This window comes from Parasteatoda tepidariorum, chromosome 4 (genome assembly GCF_043381705.1).
Source record: "Parasteatoda tepidariorum isolate YZ-2023 chromosome 4, CAS_Ptep_4.0, whole genome shotgun sequence".
NCBI lineage: Eukaryota > Metazoa > Arthropoda > Arachnida > Araneae > Theridiidae > Parasteatoda > Parasteatoda tepidariorum.
In genome coordinates, this window is record NC_092207.1 from 30,156,965 (window position 1) to 30,182,167 (window position 25,203).

Here is a 25,203-nt window from a genome sequence, read left to right on the forward strand (position 1 = left end):
ATGAGTCCATAAACAAATGACAGTATACTAGTCCATAAACAAATGACAGTCCATAAACAAATGACAGTATACTATACAGTATACTTTTTATTGAGCCATCACGGCAAAAATAGTTTTATTGAATTATTATTGAATAATCAACTTGTATTCATTGCAAGTATAAAAGTAAGTATGATTCCCAGTCAAACTTAATGAATAATATATTTTATTCATACACTCGAAATCGCGATCATCAACAATATGACAAAGGAAAAAAATTTACTGAAGCCAGACGACATGATTGCAAACACATTAACGTTCCTGTCAGTAATAAGCAATTGATGAAAATAAACAGGAAAGAAGAAGAAAAAAACTTCCATTATTAACGAACAATTATTAACTAATAGTTTCTTTTTATGATCTTTTATTTATTAATAAGAAAACAAACACAGTTACATCATAAGTAAAGTGGTATATAATAAAAATGATTCACTGCGGTCTGACAAAAAAATTTGTGAATAATTATTAATTAATAATTGTGTCTACTGTGCAAAAGCAAAACTAAATTCACTCATTATCTAACTACTTAAATAATGTATTTTATTATACACTTTAAAACGTGAAACGTAACGACGACAAGAAAGAAGTTTTAAAGTGAAAATCATGACTGCCAAATGATTAGTTCTTACCAATTTACAATTATTTGAAATAATCAGTACATTTTTTTCGAATAACTATTAAAATTTACGTTCTTTTTTTAGATATATGTACCTACAAGCAATTAGCTATAAAAATAAACTCTATAAAAAAAAACATGTTACCAACAATTAAAAATTACGTCCTTTTAATGCTTTCTTTACTGTCAATAAGAAATCTTTATCACAGATACATCAAAATAATATAGTAAACAGGTATAATAATAACCCTGACCGGAAAAGAATTAACGAATCAGTAACTTATGTCTAAGTACAAAATTAAATACACTTCTTGTGGAACTATTTAAAAAATGCATATTATGTTTACATTGGAAATGTCATTTTGATAATAAGGAGGCAGAAATTTATTCGTAAATCGAATCTTGATTGTTGAAAGATTAATGTACCTACAAACAATTTTCGATAAAAATAAACTCTGCTAGAAAAAGAGAACAAAGTGTCAAAAATTACGTCCATTTTTATGCTCTTTTAATTATTAATAAAAATAATATAGTTAACAGGCATAATAATAACCATGACCAGAAAAAAAATAGTGAAACATTATTAAAACAATCATAATCTCCTGATGTCCTTCTCTGTAACTACGAAATTAAATTCACTACTTGTCGAACTATTTAAATAATGATAATTATTCTTACACTTGAAAACGTGAATGTCAACTTGACGACAAGGAAACAGAAGTTAATAAGTGAATCGAATCATGACTGCCAAAAGATTAGTTCCTACAAGCGATTTGCAATTGTTAAAAATAAACAATAAAAAAAAAATCAAGAAACACAGTAAATAGAGCATCGAAAAGATGATTTTCCTCACACAGTTTTTAATGAAACGAAGAGTGAAGCAATGGAAGAAAAAAAATAAAAAAAAAATATTTTATCTTTTGTTCTGGATTAGTGACTTTTACTGTTCTGCTTACAGGACATTGCCCTTAAACAGGTAGAGGAAACCTATCTTCTCTTCCTTTTTAGGGCTACGGTTTTGCATAAAAGACAACTCGGTTTAGAATTTTCTGGTTTAAATCGCCAAAAGAAAAAGAAAGAATGCCATCAACATTAGGGCCGCATCGCTGCGTGCAACTTTCCTTGCTTTAGAAACGAAATGAGAAGAAGACTACAGGAAGGAACTCGAACATATTGACCATAACGATATCTGCTCAATTATTATCTATAAAAAATAATCAACTTATTTCCTTTTCCCTGTTACATTGTAAAAATTCCTTACCAAATTACGGTAAAAAGCACTAAGACTCTTTTACCATAAAATTGAATTTTACCCAAAGTTTTAACGAAACTTCAATAGTAATATTAGTTTAATTACCGTGGTTTCATTTTATTTTATAACCGACCGAATTTTTTTGTGTTTACGGCTACTAATGTTCAACTCCGTAGCCTTGTAATTTTGAACATAATCCAGAAGACAAGGGAACTCCTGGATCAAGTATTGGGAGGAATTTGCCTTCGTGGAGGGTTTTTTGATGAAACTAACCCGCATTTGCGTTACATTAAGAGGAAAACCAAGAAAACGTCCCACGGTTAGCATGACGACAAGGGGACTCTAACCCATAATCCGTCTACTACTGACAATATTTTACATCAGCACTGTACAGTTTTTTACAGTGAATATTAGTGTAAAAATTAAGATCAGATTTTTCAGTTCCGAAAAATATTAAGGTAAAAATAGATTTGACGGTAATATTGACCACCGGTTGAGCCAGATTACCAGTATAAATGCAAATACCCAGGTTTTAACACTTGGGATTAATAACCACGGTATTTACCCAGATAAATACCCTAAATTCATAAATACCCATGGAATTTACGAATTTTATAGAACTTTTTAAAACTTAAGTCTGATTACTACATAGTAAGACAATGCATACAACAAAACCGTGCAAATAATAAGAATAATTATTATTATTATTCTGAAACAAACTTTAAGAGCAGTAAATATGAGCTATTCCTAATTGGTATGATTATAAAATAGTACTTGATAGATTTAGCATAAAATTTATTTATCTAAATTGTTTAGAATAATAAACATTAAATGAATAAAATTTTATTAATTAAACTTATACATGAACAGTTAAGGTGCATGTTTGAAGTCTTCTCATGACACTTTCATTAATTTTCATACTAACAAAACTTGTCTCTGAGGTGTTTCATATTACCTATTAGAAGGTGTATTTTTATTACAAATCACAAGATATTTTAAACTATTTAGATTTTTGAAAATTAAAGATAGTTAGGTTATTCTCAGAAGTTTTAGTTAAATATTTTAAAAATTATAAATATAATACCCGGATTTTGGGTGTTCATCTAGGTCAAAGGTAAAACCCATTTATAAATACCCTACAAGCTGGATATTAGTCAAGGAAATATTGCTGGCTCTTAAAAATGTTCGTTATAATTTCATAGAAACAAAGACTATAACAAATCACAAATATGCAAAACTAATTTTAATTTTTACATATTTAATGCATGGCACATAAAAAATAATTATTCACTTTTAAAAGTATATATTTGATAGAGGCAAAATTTATATTTTACGATATAAATTATGAGCTATTAGTTGTTTAAGTATCAAAAGGAAAAAAGTTTTTACAAATCAGGGGGTCACTTTAGAAGAAATTCGGATCCGTTAACTGTCAAAAACCGAAAAAAGCCAAAAACTGAAATCACAAAACAGAACTTTCGCAATCACATTTTTACAAAATAAAAAAACATGCCCCGAATTTTGCAACGAGTAGGTTTTTGACAATTTCAAGAAAAACGGACCTGTCACAAAAAGTCTGGAAAAAAACCTGCAAACGAAAACAAACAATAAAAACCTATCTTTAAATCTAAAAATTAATCTACCCTAACACTTTCTATACTTTCCCAAATGCATTGACACAATGTTGCTAATCTGCACTAAATTAATCTTCATTTGTCTAGGAATGAAAAATGCTAATTCTTATTATAAAAAAAAATAGTTCTAAAACGTATTATTATTCTAAACGTATAATACGCTATACCAAAACAATCACGTTAGGTGCACCAAATTCTTTTTGCAAAAAATGGAGTCGATGACATAATTGTATCATAATTCAAAGCTTACAACGCATTAAAAGAAACATTTCTTTTTCACAAAAACAGGACTTATATATTTTCACACATTCGCAAAACAGAGCTTCCAATTCTACAATAATTTTAGATTCAGAAAACGTCCAGCAAAAATTTTCACCAATTCTCAGAAACCTGATCTTTTACAAAAGAAAAATGTAAACAGAAGTCTGGGTTTTGAGAAATCACCTAACAGTTCACAATCACAAAATTTATATAAAATCACAAATACATGAAACTAATTTACGAGTAAGTCGGGTTTTTTCACAATTTCAAGAAAAACGAACCTCTCACAAAAAGTCTGGAATTACCACAGCAAACAAAAACATAAAAATTCATTCTTTTTTCAACCCTAACACTTTCTATTATTTTATCAATAAGCTGGACTGTTCCAAGTGCATTGACATCGTGTTGCTAATCTGCAATTTAAATACCTTCCGTTCTATTAATAATGTAAACAGCCAGAGCAGGTGAACTAAATTAATCTTCGTTTTCCAAAGTTATTCAAAGGCAATTTAAAAAAAAGAAATAAAGGAAAATTATTACAGAAAAATTATTCTAAGAAGAATATAAATACGCTTTATCACAATGACGTCAGACGCGCCATTTCCGGCCTCACTATTAGTTATTCTACTTACACCAACTTATTCTTTATTCACAGATTTTTTCTATTTTTAACTGAAAAATGCAAACCAGTTCTACCACTCAATATTAAGAGTTATGCCAATAAAAAAAATACCCTGTCCTTCACCCGTATGATCTCGTCTAGAAGCCACGTGTGCGAACCGACGAACATCCCCTCCGCAACTCCTAAGATCAAACTCGACCTCGATTACACGTTTTTTTAAAAGTAAAAACTGAAAAAAAAAGTGGCCCCATTTCGCCTAATCTCGACTACTACTTCCCGATTCTATACCTAGTTTTCTTTTTTACGCCACTCCATTTTAAAGAAACGTGATTTTTTTAAAAACTCCTATGGAAATAGCAATAGACAGTGCATATAGAGACTGCAATACACTTTCTACAATAACAATGGAGCATTCTAAAGGCTGTCACGAAATAAGTATTCTTTGCTCTCTAAGACGCACGAATAAATTATAGAGAAGGAAAAAGATGAAGAAAAAAAATAGAAATGACATCATTGTTGAAAAAACGAGTGATTGTTTTTTCGTTGATGTTATTTTTACATGGAATACCAATTGAACGACAGCTGGATACGTTGATTTCTTCAAAGATCAGTTTCTTTAATAAAAGCAAACCAAAATAAAGATATTTTTGTGAAAAAGATGAAATATATGATATTAATATATGATAATTTTTTAGTTCGAATGATATGCTTTTTGGGTAGAAAAAATAGCATTTAATGCTGTTTTACGAACGTTCTGCCGTCACATGAAACGAGTGAGTTCGTTACTGTTATTCGTGAATGCCAAATGAAATTTTACTAATCATAATATCGTTTGAAAAAAATTAAATTAAGACAGCGCCCTCTATATACATGAAATAGACGCAAAATATCAAGATGAATAAAGTTACAGCTATGTGGAAATAAAAAATCATTTGTGACCGAATTTTTTAATGCTTGGAAAGTTACTTCGCTGCATTATCTGGATTCATAATTTGCAAAAATTGAGAATAGAAATTTTTATCTAATTGGAAAATCTCACCTAATTTGTGTTTAAAAAAATTAAAAATATTTTTTAAAAATATGTTAAAGTTATTTCTTCCGTGCTAAAAAAACCCAAATAATTGCCGAAAACAGAGCTCTGAAATTAAAAACCTTTAAAAAATACTACAAAATATAGTTTGAATAAAAAAAAAAAAGATATGATAAGAGATAATAAACGTGATTTACGTTCGATTTTGGCTAGAAAAGACGATAGTCAACCGTAAAGGAAAGATGGAATCTTTAATAATTCCTTCTAAAGAAACGTGATTTTCAAAAAACTCCGATTAAAATAACATAAGACAGTACGTGTAAAAAAACTCCAATACAACTTCCATTAATAGAAAATACTTAGGAATGTCACGAAATGTCTATTTAAAGTAATATCAACTCTGTCAGACGCACGAATAAATTATAAAAGAAGAGTAGGGACGCAATAATAAAAATGACATGATTGTTGCAAAAACAAGTGATTGCTTTTCATGGATGTTATTTTGACGTCAAACGCCAATGGACAAATAGATTGGCAGAAAAATAAATTCAATTTTTTAAAGCATTAGTTTCCTTAGTAGAAAAAGTAACAAAAATATTATTTTTTGAGGTTTTTATTAAAAATAATGAAAAACATTACTATAGTTTTAATTTTATAAACGTATATGAACCACAAAAGTATAAATGCACACTAAATAATAAGAAAAAAAAAGTTCAAAACATGATCCACACCAAAGTATGATGTAGTCGCACAAACTTAATGTTATTTAGTTAAAAAGTTCGAATAATAAAAATTTAAATAGTAATAAACGTTTCTAAAACAATTTTTTTTAATGACTTTCAGCTACGTTTAATTTCCTTTAATATAAAAGATTTAATATTCTTAAAGTAGTTTAAAGCTAACTAAATAAAATTGAATAAGTATTTAAAAAATTAAAAGCGTACAATATCAAATTATCCAACCCAAAGTATAATTTTGCAGTATTAAATTTTAGACAAAAATCAAGAAATCTAAATTCCAAGACTATAATTCCAGCTAGACCTGTCGGAGCTTAACAGTTCGACCTAGAAGCTGTCAGATTTAATCAAGACATTCATTGGTTAGTTGTGAAATCATAAATGTACTACTTTTCTTTATAAAATAGTTTTTTTTTTCTAAAAAGAAGCCAAATTATCTGAATTTTAGTGAAAAAGTAAGCAGACATTACTTTTTTATATGATAATTTACGAAAATTATGCATGTAATTTACATGTGATGTAGTCAAGGCCGTACTCAAGAGAAGGGAGAGGGAAGGAAAACATTTTTTGAAAAATTGAGCAGAAAAGAAAACCAAAAATTTTCCCTTCCCAAATGAAACACTATAACGTTCTGCAACAGAGTGCGTAGCCACATTATTCAACAAAAAATAAGCACCTTTTAAGTACTTTTCAAGCACTCAAAAATATTTTTAATCACTTTAAAAAAAAACCATTAATTAGGCAGTGTTGGAAAGTTTTTGACAATTGACTGTTTTATCTTGTTTTAACCGTCATGTCAAAAAAAAAAACCTTTAGACATTGTTTTTGACAATTGTCAAAAATCATGAAATTTTGAATTGTGTAAAACGAATGGCGTTTTCATATAATACGGACTGATAATACGCCGAAATAGATTGGGGTTGAATTAATTGTGAAAACGTTGAATAGAACAATGTAAACCGTCTTTTTGCATAATTCGAAGCGAAAATCAACATAGTAAAGGAAAAATCTCATGTTTTAAAAAGGGAAAATTAAACACTTTTTAAAAACACCCAATGAAAAAAGCACCTTTAAGGACTTTTAAAAAACGAAAATCGAAAATACTAGAATAAAGTATTTTTTTACAAACAAATTCATCGGTAAAATGTTATCGAACTTTTTACTTTGTTTTACAGAAAATCAATTCGTGTATATCATTGAACTATTATTTATTACTTATCATTCAACCATTATANTTTTTTTTTTCTAAAAAGAAGTCAAATTATCTGAATTTTAGTGAAAAAGTAAGCAGACATTACTTTTTTATATGATAATTTAAGAAAATTATGCATGTAATTTACATGTGATGTAGTCAAGGCCGACTCAAGGGAAGGGAGAGGGAAGAAAAACATTTTTTGAAAAATTGAGCAGAAAAGAAAACCAAAATTTTCCCCTTCCCAAATGAAACACTATAACGTTCTGCAACAGAGTGGGTAGCCAAATTGTTCAACAAAAAATAAGCACCTTTTAAGTACTTTTCAAGCACACAAAAATATTTTAAGCACTTTTAAAAAATATCATTAAATAGGCAGAGTTGGAAAGTTTTTGACAATTGACGGTTTTATCTTGTTTTAACCGTCATGTCAAAAAAAAAAAAAAAAAAACTTTTTGGCATTGTTTTTGACAATTGTCAAAAATCATGAAATTTTGAATGGTGTAAAACGAATGGCATTTTCATACGCTACGGACTAATAATACGCCGAAATAGATTGGTGTCGAATTAATTGCGAAAACGTTGAATAGAACAATGTGAACTGCGTCTTTTTGCAAAATTCGAAGAGAAAATCAACATAGTAGAGGAAAAATCTCAGTTTGAAAGAGGGAAAATTAAGCACTTTTTAAAAACACCCAATGAAAAATGCACCTTTAAGGACTTTTAAAAATCGAAAATCGAAGTTAGAATAAAGTATTTTTTTACAAACAAATTCATCGGTAAAATGTTATCGAACTTTTTACTTTGTTTGACAGAAAATCAATTCGTGTATATCATTGAACTATTATTTATTACTTATCATTCAACCATTATATACATTACTTAAACTTTACCAATGTAACCAAATTTAAAATTAAAATTAATTTCGTCAGCTTGCTACTAATCTGTAAATAAAAAAAAAAAAANAAAAAAAGAAAAAAAATAATTATCGAGTTAAAATTAGGCTAAAATTAAAAATAGGAAACATGTCGGGAAAAAAAAAAGCTGGCATGCAGATAATTGTATGCATGCCCATCTTTAGATGAAAATAACTCATTTTACTTCCGACTCCACGAGTTTAACACATTTGCACGTCCTCTTTATTGTATTTTCATTACGCATTCTGATCCAAAAAAACCGGTCCTACCGACATCATTCCACTGCAGACTTTATTTTTATTACTGTTATCATTTATTCTCTGCACTTTCCCATTTCTCCTCGACCTTTCAATCTTTTTTTTTTTTTATTTTTCTCCCTTCATTTTCTACTCTTTTTTTTTATTTTATTATTATTATTCCAATGGGTTGTTTGGACGCTTCCTCCTCCTCTCCTCTACCCACCATTCCATCAGCCTTCGCATTCAATTCTACCTGCTAAACCTGCTGAGCAGGCCTTGCCTTCAGAAACTATCCCAGCTTTCTTTTTTTATTTTATTTCTCTGTGAAATGCCAGCCGGTTTCGAACGCGGAAAGTTTCACAACCCCCTTTCTGATGTTTTCCACAGGATTGCGCGCGCTAAAGTTCTAATTGTGGGAGCCCAAGTTCCCCCCCCCCCAGCAAGTATTCTTTTCCCTCCCCCTACCTTCCTTATTATTACATTTTTTTTTTCATTTTTTTTTATCTGGATTTTTTTTTTTTTACCATCTTCCCTAAAGGTGAGTGGCCAAGGGTAAAAAAAGGTCATTCGATAAATCTCATATAAACCTGGTTTTTAACCCAGAAAACAACAAGGAAGTGAGAGTTTCGGACGTCAATGGGGAAGAAAAATATAATCTATTTTTATTCTTTTTTTATTTCTTTTCAGTAAGGAAAAAAATGCGAAATATTAAGGATGATCCCGAACTAGATCGGCGTTTATCTCACAAGTTGTCGAAAACTTGTTGGATCGTGAAGATTAACTTAAGCAAATTGACATTCTTAAACAAATCATAGGTCAAAAGATTCGAATCTAAGAGAAGAAATAAAAGAATATTTTTTGTAAAAATTTGATTATCGGAAGTACTAAGAATATTTAACCATGATATGATTATCCCTTAAAGTATAATGCAACGTTACAAGCAATCGTAAGAGAGATTTTGCACGTTCACGTACGTAGGCTATGCACGATCTATTCATGAAACGGAGATTACACAGCAGAAATTGCTGTGCAAAACCTACGTATGTAAAAGTGCAAGAGAACGATTGCGCATGTACACGACAGTTTCTTCAAATTCCATGTCCAGGAGGTCGTGGGTTCCATCCCCGCCGGCCGAAGACACCTCGTGTAGTAAATGGTGACTGATGCACGTTAAATCTGTCGAGTCTCAAAATCCTCATGTTCCCATAACAAATCATACCTCTGGGGGACCTGATCCAGGAGTTTCCTTGTCTTCTGGATTGGTTCAAAATTACAAGGCTACGGAGTTGAACATTAGTAGTCGTAAACCCAAAATTGGGTCGGCTGTTCAACGACGGTTATAAAGTATGAAATATAGTTTCTTTAAATTGAGCTAACTCAATCACTTCACAACACAAATTATAAGGCAGTAATTGAACTAGCTCAATCGCTCCAGAACACAATGACGAATTGAGCTTCCTCAATTTCTACGTCATTATTAGTGTTTTGATGTAATTGAGGTTCCTCAATTGTGAGAGTGCTAAGTACTATAAGCAGACATTCACTAAGTACACGTAAGTAAGCTCTGCGTGCGGGCTGCTACATGATTAAATACGCTAAGTGAAAAGGTTATATTAAATCCCTTAGTTATTAACATAAAATATTCATTAAGCGTCGTCTCGTGCAAATATTTAAAAAATATTTTAATATATGAAAAATAATTTTTTAACCCACTAAACTTTACTTTCTACGAACAATGAAAGTATACAATACAACAACAGTTCGTTAATGTGAAAAAAATATTATTTAGATCCATTTTATGTTCCGCTCCGTTTAAAGATAAATCTTTACACTTGATACAGGTTTTAATACGCATGCCGACAAAGAAATTAATTTAAATGAAATTTTTTTTTAAATTAGAATATATATTGAATGAAATAAAACTTCCCGTTGAAATGATAGCGGATAAGATAACAAAACTGATAACCTAAGGGAGGAAGGAACATCAGGTAAGTTGCCCAGATGGGTAACTTAAAGCTAATCAGGAAAAACATCCGCATTAATCCACAATTTTTTAAAACGTCATTTATTACATCATCTGCGTTTGTTTAGTCAGCATTCCTAATTTAATCTTATCTTCGTAGAGCAAATAACTATGACTTACCCGTGCACATCTGATAAATAACGAACTTCCAATTTATTTAAAGACGGGTTTAAGCTAGAAGAAACTGAATCTTTTCTAAATATTTTTGTAACCACTGATAACAGATGCGTCACAGAAACAATGCATAAAAATAATTACGACACAAAATAATCTCACTTCTTTTTAATAATATTATCTTTTTTTTTATTTCATTCAATTATTCGCAGTTATTTTAATGAGTACTAATCGAAAAATGGATCTGAGAAATGGGACAAAAAACAATTTCAGAAAAATAAACGGGTTTCAAATAATATTCTAAAAATGAAAGAGTTAAAGAATATTAAGAATAATTTAACTCTAGAAGCCTACAGATTTTTTTCGTGCTGGCTGAGCCGTGAAAATTTTTCAAAATCTACCATTAATCCTCAGTCTGACCATACTTTCCCTATCGGTTAAAAACAGCAAGCACAGTTAAGATTAATAAAACTTAAAAATAACTTTAGAAATAAGAAAAATATTACTAACTAATCATTCAATACACATGCGATTTTATCATGTAAAATAAATAAATAAAAGGCTAGGCCAAATTTCAAACCAGAATGAAAATAGGATTTGTTTCGTCGAATTAAGTTTGAGGGAGTCAAACTTTACTAGATCATGTGCAGAAACATGCATAAGAGAATGTGTGAACAAAAAAAAACAAAAACAAAAAACTTTTATTTAAGTATATCAACCTCAAATACAAATTATTATGATTTTTTTATGTTCCAACATCAAAATGTATCAAAGTAATCCAGTTGTAATAACAGTTCTATCTCAAAATAAAATAAATCGAAGTCATTAAAAGGAATTTAATTCAAAAATATAGCTGAATTGAAATCTAAAACTATGCTAAAGAATACTTGAGTCACAAAACAGCGAGAAAAAAAATCTAAGACTAACTAATTTTCCAACACAAATTAATCTGACCAAAAGAAATGTTAAACGAATTTTATCGTTCCTAAATTTAGTCATTTTTATAACCAGCGATTGCAAATCTATTTCATTTCCTTATTTAGTCAAAAGATTGCTGTAAAAAAAGTCGATTCCCAGAAATCAAAGTCAACTTTTATGACTACTTAGGATATAGAGCGACGATAGTCGAATGTTTACTCTGATTGGAGAGAATAATCACAATAAATTATCATATTTTATTTTAAACTACAATTAACAATCGTGCTTTTATGACATGGCATAATAAAAATCCATTCACCCACGTTTTTTAATAGTTCCAAGTACACAAAAAGTTCCTTTCGGAAGATAAGATGGAGCTGTAAGCTGAGAGGGCACCATGCAGACAACATTTAGACAAAGAAACCCTTTTTGAAGAATTAAAGCAGCCAAAATCTGCATGTCAGGTCACGTGGGCTGAAGTCATTAGGTAAAGAAAGGGGGGATGGGAAGCTTCAAGTGAGTTGTGTAACAACTTAAACAATTCCATTTGATTTGGGCGTAGAAGAGTTGAAAGACGGAGAAAAGAAAAAGGATATTGGCCAAGGCCTTTTTTGCGAAAAGGAACGAGAACTTGTCTATCAGGCAGCTGAAGAGAAAAGTAAATTAAATGCGATTAGATTTTGCAATTGTGAAGTGTTGCCGCCATTCTCGCCAATGTCAAAGTCAACACAGCGCGGCGAGTTTTAAACCTCGACTTCTTTGTTGGGCATCCTTTCTGGGAGAACAAGGTCATTCTTTTGCAGTTTTTATTAAATTGTATTGAATGCATTAAACAACGATTACAATATAACAAATGTATTTAATAAAAAACATAGTTCAGCGATCTATCCCTCTTCAAATATACAACTGTTATGAATAAAATGGTTGATTTTTGGAAAATTTTAGTTGATGATCTCTTAACATGTTTATCATCATAAACATAAGTAATTGGACCAAAACGAAATTTTTAATCGACCATTCTTACTGCAACAAATCATGTACAAACTTGTAGATTTTTATTAATGAATTTTCCGGAACATTTTTTATAGAAACTGACTTAAAATCCCATAAAAATACTAGATTTAAAGATGCTTTTAAATTTAGTAATCAAAAGTAGTTCTTCGAATTAAAAAAAAAAATAATAAGTAAGTAAACTTGACATGAAACAAATATGACACAAAACCAAAAAAATTTTAAAAACAATGCTCCTGCTTTTTTTTTTTATTAAAGTTTTAAAATGATTTTTTGTATTTTGCCTGCGTGGAAAAACTATCAGTTTTAACAATTACTCTGTGTAGGGACCGAGGGTGTGTGGTATTGGTCCTCGTTAAACTGTTCTACCGTACAGTGCTCGACTTCGCGTGCAGGTCGTCGGGCTACCGAAGAGCGGGTGCCATTCCCTCTGCAGAGGATCAAAATTGTGATGGCATGTCTTCGGATTATCCTCACGGATGTTTCCCAGACCGTCGCCAATAGCCCATTGTTCGGCCCAAGTGTGACGTAAATAAACTTCGACAACAATTTTAACTATTCTCAAGAGATGTCGGCGATACTGTCTAAGTTCCTTATGTATTGAATTTTAATAATAATTTAAAATTTGTCCGGCAGTCGCAAATGTTGCCAATTTAGACGGATAAATACCTACACCTTTGGTTTCATATAAGAGAAGTAAATATACAGATTAATAAATGTCACACGCCCTGAATTTGATCACAATAAATCGAAAATATTTGAATAAATTATCTATCATCAATTATATACATTAATTTTTTTTCTTAACCGTTTTAATTATTGAATACATTAAAGGGTGGCTTGTTAGCAATAAACAAGATAATCATAAATAAGTTCGATTAATTCAAGAACGGTTTTCTTTGATTTTGAAGATATTTGAATCCAGAAATATGATATTTGAATTCACAACTTTAAAAAAAAATGGAATAAACAATTTTAGTTAAAAAGGGGATTCTAATATTTCACCTTAAAAACGTAACCTTCGGCATATTTATCATTTTAAATACGGACGTTAACCAAAGATTGTTGCTTTAAAAATCTGAGCCAATGATCATATTAATCGGAGATCTGCTACGTCAGAGCAGACAACAACTACGCTTTTCTTATTTTAAACCGATTTCAGATACTATTGCGTATGATCGCAGCAATTGTAAAAAATTTCGGTTTAATAACAGTACTGTATGGCAAAGAAATTTCTGATAAAAAAAAATCAAATTTAAAAAAAAAAAAAAAAACAATTTTAGTTAATAAAACCAATATATACGGTATATTTAAACCATTCATTTGGTAATTTTTCCGTTCATATGGCAACGGTTTAATGAATATTGTGGTTTTCAAATTTAAAGTTCTTATTATCGCACTTTTCGTAAAGAATGAATAAACTGAAAAATAAATTTAACCGAAAAGATATTTACGCTATGCTGTAAGGTATCATGATACAATTGCCAGATTTTACCACATTTACAGAATTTTATCACATATTATAAAGCCATGTTTTACTGTCAATTTTACCGAAATCATATATATAACCAAATCTTATAATCATTACATAACCAAAGCGCTTTGGCAAAAATTGCAGCTTTTTATTACTGCCAGTGCAAGAAACACGGTAAATTTTACCATAGAATGGTAGTGTAGAAAGAAAAAAATTTCACAGTGCAATCGTGCCAAAATGAAAATTTCAGTTTAAAAGAAAACAAATAAAATAATAGAAACAACAGTTGTTCAATTTAAATTTTTATTTTAGTACGATCACAATTTCCAGCAATGATACAAGATCGCATATTATATTTTATATCGCCCAAAAGTTATAATTATAAATATTGAAAAATCAATTTATTTCTAAAAAAATTTTTTTAATATTTTTAACAACTGAAAGAATTAACGTTTATTAAAGATTCACAAAATTATGAGTTTATTTTTTTTTCCTCCAAAAATTCACCACAAGTCTGGAAAGACCCATGAAAAAAAATAGTTCTATTAAAATTTCGAGAGAAGCATTGAAAGGAGGGGAACAAAATCGCTTGTTTACTTCGTTTAACACACGTGGCAAAAGCAAGAAGACGCTTTCCAAAACTTTCTATTTAAATGTTCGCCCGAAGTTAGGTAATGATGTAACTTGTTTCTACATCCGGCAAATGGGAAGATAGTTGGAGGGGGCTATCCGAAAATAGAAAGACTAAATCAGTCAGAAGTTCATGCCAAGAAAAGTTCTTGAACTGGAATTGTACACCAAAGAAGGTTAGTGGAAATGCACCGAGCGTGGTAAAATATGTATTCAATGATATACAAATAATTCTCGGGTGTGAAAGTGATAGTTATGTTGACACTATGAACAAGAGTATACAACCTTTTTTTTTTTTGTACAGCGAGTCACAAAAATTACAAATTACAGAGTTGAAGGCAACCTTAGCATGTCTTTTCTAAGCTCAGTCGCCAAGGAAAATAAAAAAAAAGTCACAATTTAAGAGCCTTACACTTGAGCCAAAGCAATGATTTTTAAGTGTATGTATATCAAGGGTCTGTCCAGACATTTTGTGAAAGGTCCTGTTTTTGTAAAATTGTGAAAAAACTACTCATAATTCGTGAATATAAAATAAGCGTTAAGTCACATTCTTTCTACTAGGGTCCTGCTTTTGTGAATTTGTGCAAATAGGGTCCTGTTATTGCAAAAAACCTTTTCAAGAAGTTTTTAAATTGTAAATAGATACAAGATTCTGCTTAACAATTGCTGCTACTTAATTAGAGATGCAACATATAAATATTTTCTATTTAGCCTATACTGCTCAACACAGAATATTCATTTCGGACGAATAATAGAAACAAAATCACTCACATTTTTAATAATGTCAATTGACACATTTTAACTAACACAACTTAGTTATATATCACTTTTAATCTGTTAAGCATTAAGTAAACCTGAAAAATTCTTACATTTATAATATTTTATTTAAAAAATTACCAGAAATTAATTTTTAATTACATAATATTCTATTAATTAATTTTATGAATAAATATAAATTGATCAATTATTTATTTACAAAAAAAAAATTTCATTTATTATAAGTAAGAATGTGCACACGACGTTTGTAAAAGTAGAAATATTTCCTTAAGAATATTACATTTGGAATTTAAACTTAGGGAAACTTGGAAAACTTAGTTCGTTTCGAACCGTCATTTTTTTTTTTTTTTTTTTTCCCCGGGAAGGGACGAAGGGAATTCGATTGACAAAACAATTTGTGAAGGGTCCGATTAAAAGAAAAATTATTTTGTGAAGGGTCCGTTAACGGACCCAAATTTCTTCTAAACAGACCCCTATTAATTAAAATTTAAGAGCATACATTATTCTTAGCAGTAAAAAATAGAAGAAGGAAAATTTACAGGACATTTTTGAGTCGAAAACAAAAATCCTTATTTTACATCAAAGAGCTAATTAGAAATGATTTATTCAAAAAATTCTTTTTTTTTTTTTTTTTTTTTTTTTTTTTTTTTTTTTTTTTTTTTTTTTTTTTTNTTTTTGTTTTTTTACATTAAAGTAATATGAAGACAGAAAAGAAGAAGGGAATTGCAATAAAAATTTTACAATATCCAGTTAATTTTATTATCATACGAACTTCAAAGTATCTAGACACATGCACTTCGCATTTAAATAAAACGTTAAAGCCCTTTATCCACTAAATTTATTTTTTATGACGCATAATTGCGATTCGTAAAAATGGACAATGTGAAAAACCACATTACCAAACAAAAGGAAATTCAAATCCATGACCTAGTCGCGCTTTTCCATTATGCATGAGAATCAGCAATTTTCAAGAGCTATTTTTTATTGCTTTCTATGCCTTTTTTTTATTTCCTATGTCCCTGCAAAATAATAGTTGAACCAAGAGTTCAGTGGACTTAAGTTGCCATGGTAACAAAACGACATATCAAAAACACACATAATAGGCTACTAGTGCAAGACGAAAGTGTACGTAGAGTTTAGGGAAAAAAACTAAAACGATTTTTGAATGACAAATAGCCAGCTATTTAGGAAATTATCGCCACCCACATTGTTTCAAATAATGGTCGCCACAACAATTATTCGAAATAAATAAAAAAAAATCGTGCGGTTTAGGTTTAAGGACAAGCTAGAACGATATGGGACACAGTAAATTACAATTTTGAAATTCAAAAATTAACTTTTCGTATTTCATTAAGAATTGTTTTCTGTCTTCTGTTCTTTCTTAAAAATATGTGTAGCAGAAATTTAGATTATTATCCGTATTTACCGTTTTAGTTGTTAGAAATCGTGAATTTTTTTAAATTTTGATTTGGAACAACATTAACCAATTCAAATTTAAATAATATATTAGTGCACCCGATTTTTGACACACATTAAACATATATGTCATATTCTTTAAATTAATTTTGATTGAAACAATGATTTCATAAAAGAAATTTCAATTTAATAGCGAATCTGCAAAGATATAGATAAAAAAAAAAGATCAGGGTTAAAAGTTCTTTTTTTAAAAGCAAATAGATTTTTTTTCTAATCCTAATTTGAAAAAAAAAAAAAAATTACGGTAATTTTACGTGCTGCTTTTATTTATGTTCTATGTAGTTGTATAGAAACTGAAAATGAAAAGTCGAAAAATAATTGGTCCAAACATGCGATGTCCAACCATTATTTTGGTGGCTGAACAAATAAAAAAAAAAATCAAATATTTAGGAAGAAAACAAGAGTCAACAACATTCAACTCGTATGCAACAGTAAAGTTAATAATTCGAAGATTTATGACGTAAAAACATTCAATACTTTCATTGAAAAAAAAAATTTAAATTATCAAAAAGTTAAAATTACACGCATCTTTTTTTTTTAAACAGCAATTGAAGTTGAAAGAATAAAAGTTGAAATAATTAAAAAGAGCAATTATTTGGCAGAAAGATAAAAATTATTCATTCAATATTATTGCCAATTAGCCAGACACTTTAGTTAGACTATCAGATGTCATAGACATGCTATTCACAACGACGCCTGATATTGTATTTATCTTATATCTTATCACATTACATTTTGAAGTTATACAATAAGCACCATCAGCTTTACTAAAACCGAAAGATATGAAGCATGTATTTTAAAAAGTGTTTTATCATTTATAAATAGGAATAGAATCTTTTAATTTTTCGTACAAAATTTTAATTTAGCATATTAAATTGGCAATCACATTATTCTACATGTTTTTTCCACATACCGCGGTCATCATAAAATATGACTATTCAGAAATACAAGAAACGCCTTCTGTAATTTAATGATAGTAAAATTTTTTTCAATAATAAATGCCTTTATTAAAATATTTTGATCCTTTAAAATTATTTTCTCAGAATGATAAGAATTATTCACTCAATCGCGATTAGAAACATTTGATTCACGCACTACCATGACCTGCCATAAGCGTCGCATATATAAACAAAAATATCGAATATAAATAATTTATAGCATTTAACTCTTAGATTATAAATAAGTGTACAAGAAATGTCTGACCATTTTATTTATTTATTTCAAAAGAGAATTTTTTTAGTATACGATTAATTTACTTCCTTTAAATTGAACGCTATCGTTAAATTTGGAATTATTTATAAAAGAACATAATCAACAATCCATTATCGCGTCTGTAATCTATCACATTCGCATTAACCTATAGACTCTGACTTATACAAATGTCATTTCGCATTAAAAACGAATGCAATAGCAATCAATGGCATTATTAGAAAGGTTAAGATTCTAGACATGTACTAAAAGAATGATCAATTTAGAATAATTCAAAATAAAAACCATTTAATCCACATCTAAGGATAACATATAGCTAAAGTTAAATTGAAAATTATATAATATATACAACATCTAAAATTAATTAACATAATTTATTCGTAATGATATCCCCGGGTTTAGAATTATTCATAAGTGAAGATTATCAAAAACTCGTTTTTTAACCCTAAAATCTATGTGATGGATTATGAAAGCGATAAAAAATTTTTGATAATATTCACTAACGAATAATTCGCGTTCATGATACATCACGCGGATTTTATAATTAAAACTATAAACGTAAATCTATAGGCAATAGAAATTCACAAACATTATACTTTAAATGAAAAATAAAGTTAAAGACAAATATAGTAAATACTACACATATAAATTGCGCAACTGACGTACGATACTAAGAAAAATAAAAAGCTTATCACGCGGTTGACGTGGTTAGCCAAAGAAATACAACGTACCGATAAATTTGTTTAGCGACATATGCGCGAGATAATTTCAAGGTTGATTTTAAAGTTATCAACAGAATAAGATTGAGCTAATTAAAAGCTAAAAATACGATGTAGTTTTTATCATTAATTAAACCGTAAAATTAACTGAATTAGATAACGAAAATATTTTCGATTTTTTTTCTTCAAAAAACGGTTATTTATAGCGTTTAAAAAAATATAAATACATATAATTGTTAATTGTAACTATCATTCAACTATTAATGGAAGAACTTTATATTTTACATTCAAGAAACCCAGAAATGTTAGCGTTTTTGAGATACAAATTCATGAATTTATTTCACATATCGCATGTAAACAAAATAATTTACGTGTTTTTAGAAAAAATATTTTCAGATTCAAATCCATTTCCCGATAAATGTATGTAAAATGTACAAAGGATAAATTCTTTTTTCAGTTTTTCATAAACAGTCTAAAAACACTATAGACTCAGTTAATTTCAGAATTCAGAGCGTATTCACTGTATTAACATCAGATTTTCAAGAATTATATCAACCGAAATCCTTTAGCCTAACGCATATAGTTAGATAATAATAACTATGAATAATTCGGAATACCAACAAATAAGGACAACATTACTACTTGTTGCTACTTGTAATAATTAATCATCATTATACAAATCTATAATTAAACTTATTAAAATCATTTGTAATTATTGTATGATATTAAAGGAAAACTAGCAATAAAAGAATAAAAGTAACTAATTAACTAAATGATACAGGAAATCAATATTACTAATTATCAATAAGCATCCTACAGTTTTAATCCATTGTTTATCAATTTACTTACATTGCAATCATTCAATCAAATGCTTCAAAAATATAAGAATTGATTGTGAGTTATGAAAACATTGGAACCATAGAGAATTCAAACGTAAGTAATATTCAACAACTAAGTCTAGTTTATAATGATTAAAATATTTACTTGTTTTTAAAGTAACTAACATTATATAGAATGTATCTAATATATAGAAAAGTAAGATTAGCGAAAACAAACGCAATGCTTAACAAGGTACGGCAAAATCATAACTGACAAAAATTCAACTATGTACAATGAATATGTTTATAATAACAATGAAATATTTATAACTGATTAACATTTAATCAAATGGTTTAAAGAAACTATAAAAATACAGCATGTTTATTTAAACTAATATGTACTACTTTTTGGGAAAATGAAAGCTATGTGTTTCTAATAGAGCTCATCATTGAAAGAAAAGAAAAGAAAGAACACACAAAGGCAATAATAATAATAATAAATAAATAATAACGTAATGAACGTCAGGGAGAGAAATTTTCACAAAATTTAATCTTTTGAAATGTTGAGTTTGTAAAAAAATACGTTTAGAGTTCCGTGCCTTAATCATAGGCCGCGGGGCAGCGTTTTAGCCAATGGCAGATTCTTTAAGTTAAAAGAAAAACTATGAGTCACCTGTTTTTCATCCATTAAATCAATCATTATTTCTGGAAACATTGAATCTTTATTTTGATTTAGTATTATGGCATTTAATATGTTTCGATTTTTAACTTTCTACATTCATTTAATTTTCCGGTCACCAAAAAATACACTGGTCATTTAAAAAATTTGTACAAATTTTTCATAAAAATATAATACTGGCGAGCAAAAAAATTTTATACTGCTAATGTACAAACAAAAAAAATTTCATGCTCGTTATACGTCATTGATACTTCTCTTCATAAAGTGTGGTACATAGCAACCGGAACACGCAAACGTATACTCAATTTCCAACAAACAATAAAATCGCAGACATACGTAAAGGCTATATAAATTAAATGCTTGTTTATTATTTATTTAAATGTTATTACAAGTTAAAAGCTGTTTAAAAAAAATGCGACAAAAAATTCTAACAGGATGCTCAACAACTAAAACGTAACATTAAAAAGCTTTCAAAATCTTAAACAGATAGGTCGTTTAGTATGACGAATACCTTTTTAGAAAGAATGAAGGTCAGCTATTTTCATTATTTAAAGTACGTTCTGAGTCACAACTTATTATTAATTCTTAAATAAACAAAAAAAAATTTACATCAAAGCAGAGAATGTTACATTAATGTAATCTAACAATTCTAATGGACGACTACAATATCATAAACAAAGCATCCAATGAAGGTCGCGTGTGTCTAATAAAAAAAAATAATAAACAATTCGAAGGGAGAGATTTTCAACAACGAACGAAATCCCAGTCTCAATTAAAGTAAAAAATTCTTGATTTTGTTGACAATTACAATCAACATGGGACTGACTACCTACATTTTTTAAAAGTTGAAAAAAAAATATTTGAATGACAGAGATTATCAACACTTTTATTATCTAATGTAAATTAGTAAAATAATTAAATCTTTAATGAAATATAAAATTAAAAATAACAACAGATCAGCATTACTTCAACAAATACTAGTTTGGAATAGCCTTGATAGAAGTAAACCGCGCCTTTCTTTTACTTCAACACGTGTTGTTTTTAAGTAGTGAAATATATTATTTCAGTGACATTGATTATTTTTACTCTAATATTAATAAGAGTAAGTGAATCTCATTTTTAATAATAGATAAGTATGAATAGCGAAAATATTTGCAAACGTTAAGTTGTACAGCTGCTTGAGCCACACCCTATACAGCATGGAATCGAAAATTGATTTTTTTTCAAACAATCATTGATTTCTAACTAAGTCAATCAAGAGAAATTACGTACCTAAACTAGGCAATAAATTTAAGAAAAGTAGCGAGTAAACTTATATTCGATGACTAAATTTTATGACGACAAACGGAAGGACTCTTTAGCGTATCAAAAGATGTCAACAATCGAACTGAACAACTGAAATTTACAACACTAATTTGGAACTGAAGTACAAAATGTATGAAAATTTAATAAGCTTAAATAAAATGTTATAACTGTTTTGTAAGTTCGAGGGGGGAAGAATTAAACAAGATAAAATTATTGGTAGCCAAAAAAAAAAATCGACTTACTAATTTTAATGACGTCACTGCTGATAAAAATAAATAATTAATTTCTATATTTCTAATCGCAGCATATGACTTAATTATCATATTAATGGAATGCGTGTCACTTGAATATTAGTTTTAAAACTAAAAATAATAATTTAATTACACAAAAAATGTAAAAATTAAAAAAAAACTGTCTCATTACATTCAAAGATAAAGCCAAGTAATGATCGATTTGATTTGCGAAATTACATTTTTCGACAAAAAAAGACATACTTATTATGGTGCGGTTTTAATCTATTCCATTCTCGAAAAATGGAACCAAATATTTCATTATAATAAACATGCTTCAATTGATAATAACGTTTGATACTAACAAAGCAAATCTAAACGTAGAAAATAAAATAACGATAGAACAACAGACGGCCAAAAAATCCCACACTGATATGCTGATACATAACACCATTCCAATTTAGGTAAATCAATTGAAAGAATGAATTATAATTATTACATTCAGTTACATAATAAGATCAACGATTATCAACATCCTTTTAAGCATAAAGCGTCAATTGCATTAGTTAAATTTTACAGTTAATGACTTAAACAAGCTACACTTTCCTTAATGTTATTATTTGATTTTATGCAGTCTAAAAAATTAAACTAAATATTTCTAATTTCAATAATTACGTCTAATTACATTACGAGTTCTACGATATCTATGGCATCTTATGACGTATCAAATACAAGCGCAAATAATCCAATAATAGTTAATATAATTGGATTAAATTTACTATAAATTTTAAAAAAATTATACACTGTTATGATGTTGATTTGTTTCATCCCAATCTAGCTAAAGGTAACTAAAAAACATCGAATTACAGTAATTACGTTTAATAATATAACAAGGTTACAAGTTTTTCGCTTTGAATCGAAGTTGCTAAACAATGTTTAATTCAATTAGCGGCTATAAAAACGTAAGACATTATGCTGTTATTTTGATCAATTACAGTTTACGTACTTGAAACTAAATTATGTTTAATTGCCATCATTACGTCCAATTGCATTGCACAACAAGGTCTACTATAATTACAGTTCGAATTATGGCGTATGTTATTAAAAATTATTAATTTGATGAGTTTAATTTATACAAGAGAAAACTTTAACTATAATGGTGTTATTTTGTTTCATTTCTGTTTAATTGCATTAAACCATAAGTCTAATTACAGTAAACGCTTCAACGTCTCTTTCACTTGATTACATCTACGACAATCAAGGATAAAAAGGGTCTAATAATAAAAAGAAAACAAAAGGATAACTACATTTAACAACAAATAGCTCACAGATCTTTCGTTATTGAGTTATTTTACACTTAACGAAACAAAGCGCGTGAAGTTAAAAAAGTGATACCTTCATTTATTAACAATAATTTAGTTAATGTTTACAATTTTATGCTTATTATTTAAACTTTATATTTATAACGAAGGATTGCTTACATTTTAAAGATAATATTGACACACTTAAATTTATTTTAAGAGGAAATCTAACAAATTGAATCAATAACTGCGCGCATGTCCAGCTTTAATCATACAATATTTATCCATCAGTTTATATCGTAAAAATTCATTTAAAAAATGAATTTTACATTTATTTAGAAATGTCTAAAATGTAAACAGTAAATTTTAATTTAAAAGCTTCTACATATTGATATTAACTTATCTTTCATGGATAAACTTATGTTATAAAAATATAGAAAGAAAAATGAAATGCTTATATTAATTGCTACTAATTAAGAAATGACTAAAACCTTAACAGGAAAAATGAATTTAACAGTTTCTACTGTTGACACTTACTTATCCATGACCACATACATGGGACTGGTAACGTGTCCAATGGGTAGTGCCTTCACACTACTCATCGCCAAAAAAAGCCTTCACCTCTCTCTTGGCGGCACACGCACAACACACACGAATTAATTGCATATAACCAATCGAACACTTATTCCATCTACTGCACACTAAATTAAGGGAAAATAGAGACCGCGATTTAACGCCAACACAATATTCCAATAATGTTATGGAACAGATTTCGACCACATGATGGAACAGTTTTACGTCCACGGCATCTTATGTCCAGGAATCATGATTGCAAAAAATAATAATAATAAAAAAATCGGTAAATAATGAGTCAAAATCCAAAAAGATGATTCAGTCAATCACAGCTCAGCGGCCACGTCATTCTTAAAAATCGCTCGAAAATCAACTGGGTACAATGAAATTTTCAATTTTCACTTCATAATTCGTTTCATAGTAACGGAATGAATCAAAAGAAAGGTAAAAATCGATGGTCCAAAGTCGATATCGGTCATAAAACGACACGATATTGGTCGCAAAAACAGTTAAAGCTGATCGACTCTATTCACGGTAAAGCGTTGCGTTGCAGCGAGAGGGTTTTCTTTCCAGTAAGTATAGTTGGAGCGACGCCAAGCTTTTGGCGTACCATCCTTGTCGTTCTACGCCAAGTCATTGAACTAGTCCCTGCTCGCCGCAGACATGACAGGCAGGTTCGGGAGAGTCCAAAGTATGAAAGAAGAGTTGAAGGGGTGTTTTGCAACAGCAGGGTCGGAGGGACGTTAAATTGTATGAAGGTCATAAACAACGAAGTGCGTAACACATACAATTTTAATCCTGTTTTCTTTTTCTTTTTTTTAAAATATGGTATTATCTCTACGGAAATTATTTTTTTTTTCACGTTAGGCTTGAATTCTATTGCATTTTATCATTCTTTTGTTAAATAGAGATTTGTTACATTATTATTCTGAAGATATATATCATTTATTTATTCTTTTTTAACTTTCTACTATGCTGATATTTTTAGCGGTACATTTTTATAATTATAAGCCTAGGCGGAAATAAAATCTTTTTTTTTTTTGGTGCTTGTTACGTTAAACTTAGTAAACTCTTTCATACCTTCAATGAATTGACATATCCAGTGAAATTTCGATATTCACTTTAAATTGAAAAATGTCTTTTCTCTTTAATTTAATTTTAAATATAAAAATAAATAAATAAAAAGCCTGCTACTCGTACTCGGAACATTGAGAATTTACATTCACATAGTCTGCAATTTGTATGTTTTGTCTAACATTTCATGTTGTTGTTGTAGTTCATTTACGTCGCACTAGAGCTGCACAATGGGCTATTGGCGTCGGTCTGGGAAACATCCCTGAGGATGATCCGAAGACATGCCATCACAATTTTGATCCTCTGCAGAGGGGATGTCTAGCATTTTACTTT

The 25,203-nt window shown here is 29.0% G+C and overlaps 1 protein-coding gene across 1 annotated transcript in view; it reads right to left on the reverse strand.

Annotated features, from left to right (window-relative positions):
- LOC107448683 (nuclear receptor corepressor 2) overlaps nt 1–24,491 on the reverse strand; it is an 86,081-nt gene extending 61,590 nt beyond the window's left edge. Inside the window, exon 1 of the mRNA XM_016063980.3 lies at nt 23,761–24,491. Coding sequence (XP_015919466.1) covers nt 23,761–23,825 — 65 coding nt within the window. The 5' untranslated portion in view covers nt 23,826–24,491. The remainder of the gene's footprint in view (nt 1–23,760) is intronic.
- Between the last annotated feature and the right edge of the window lie 712 nt (nt 24,492–25,203).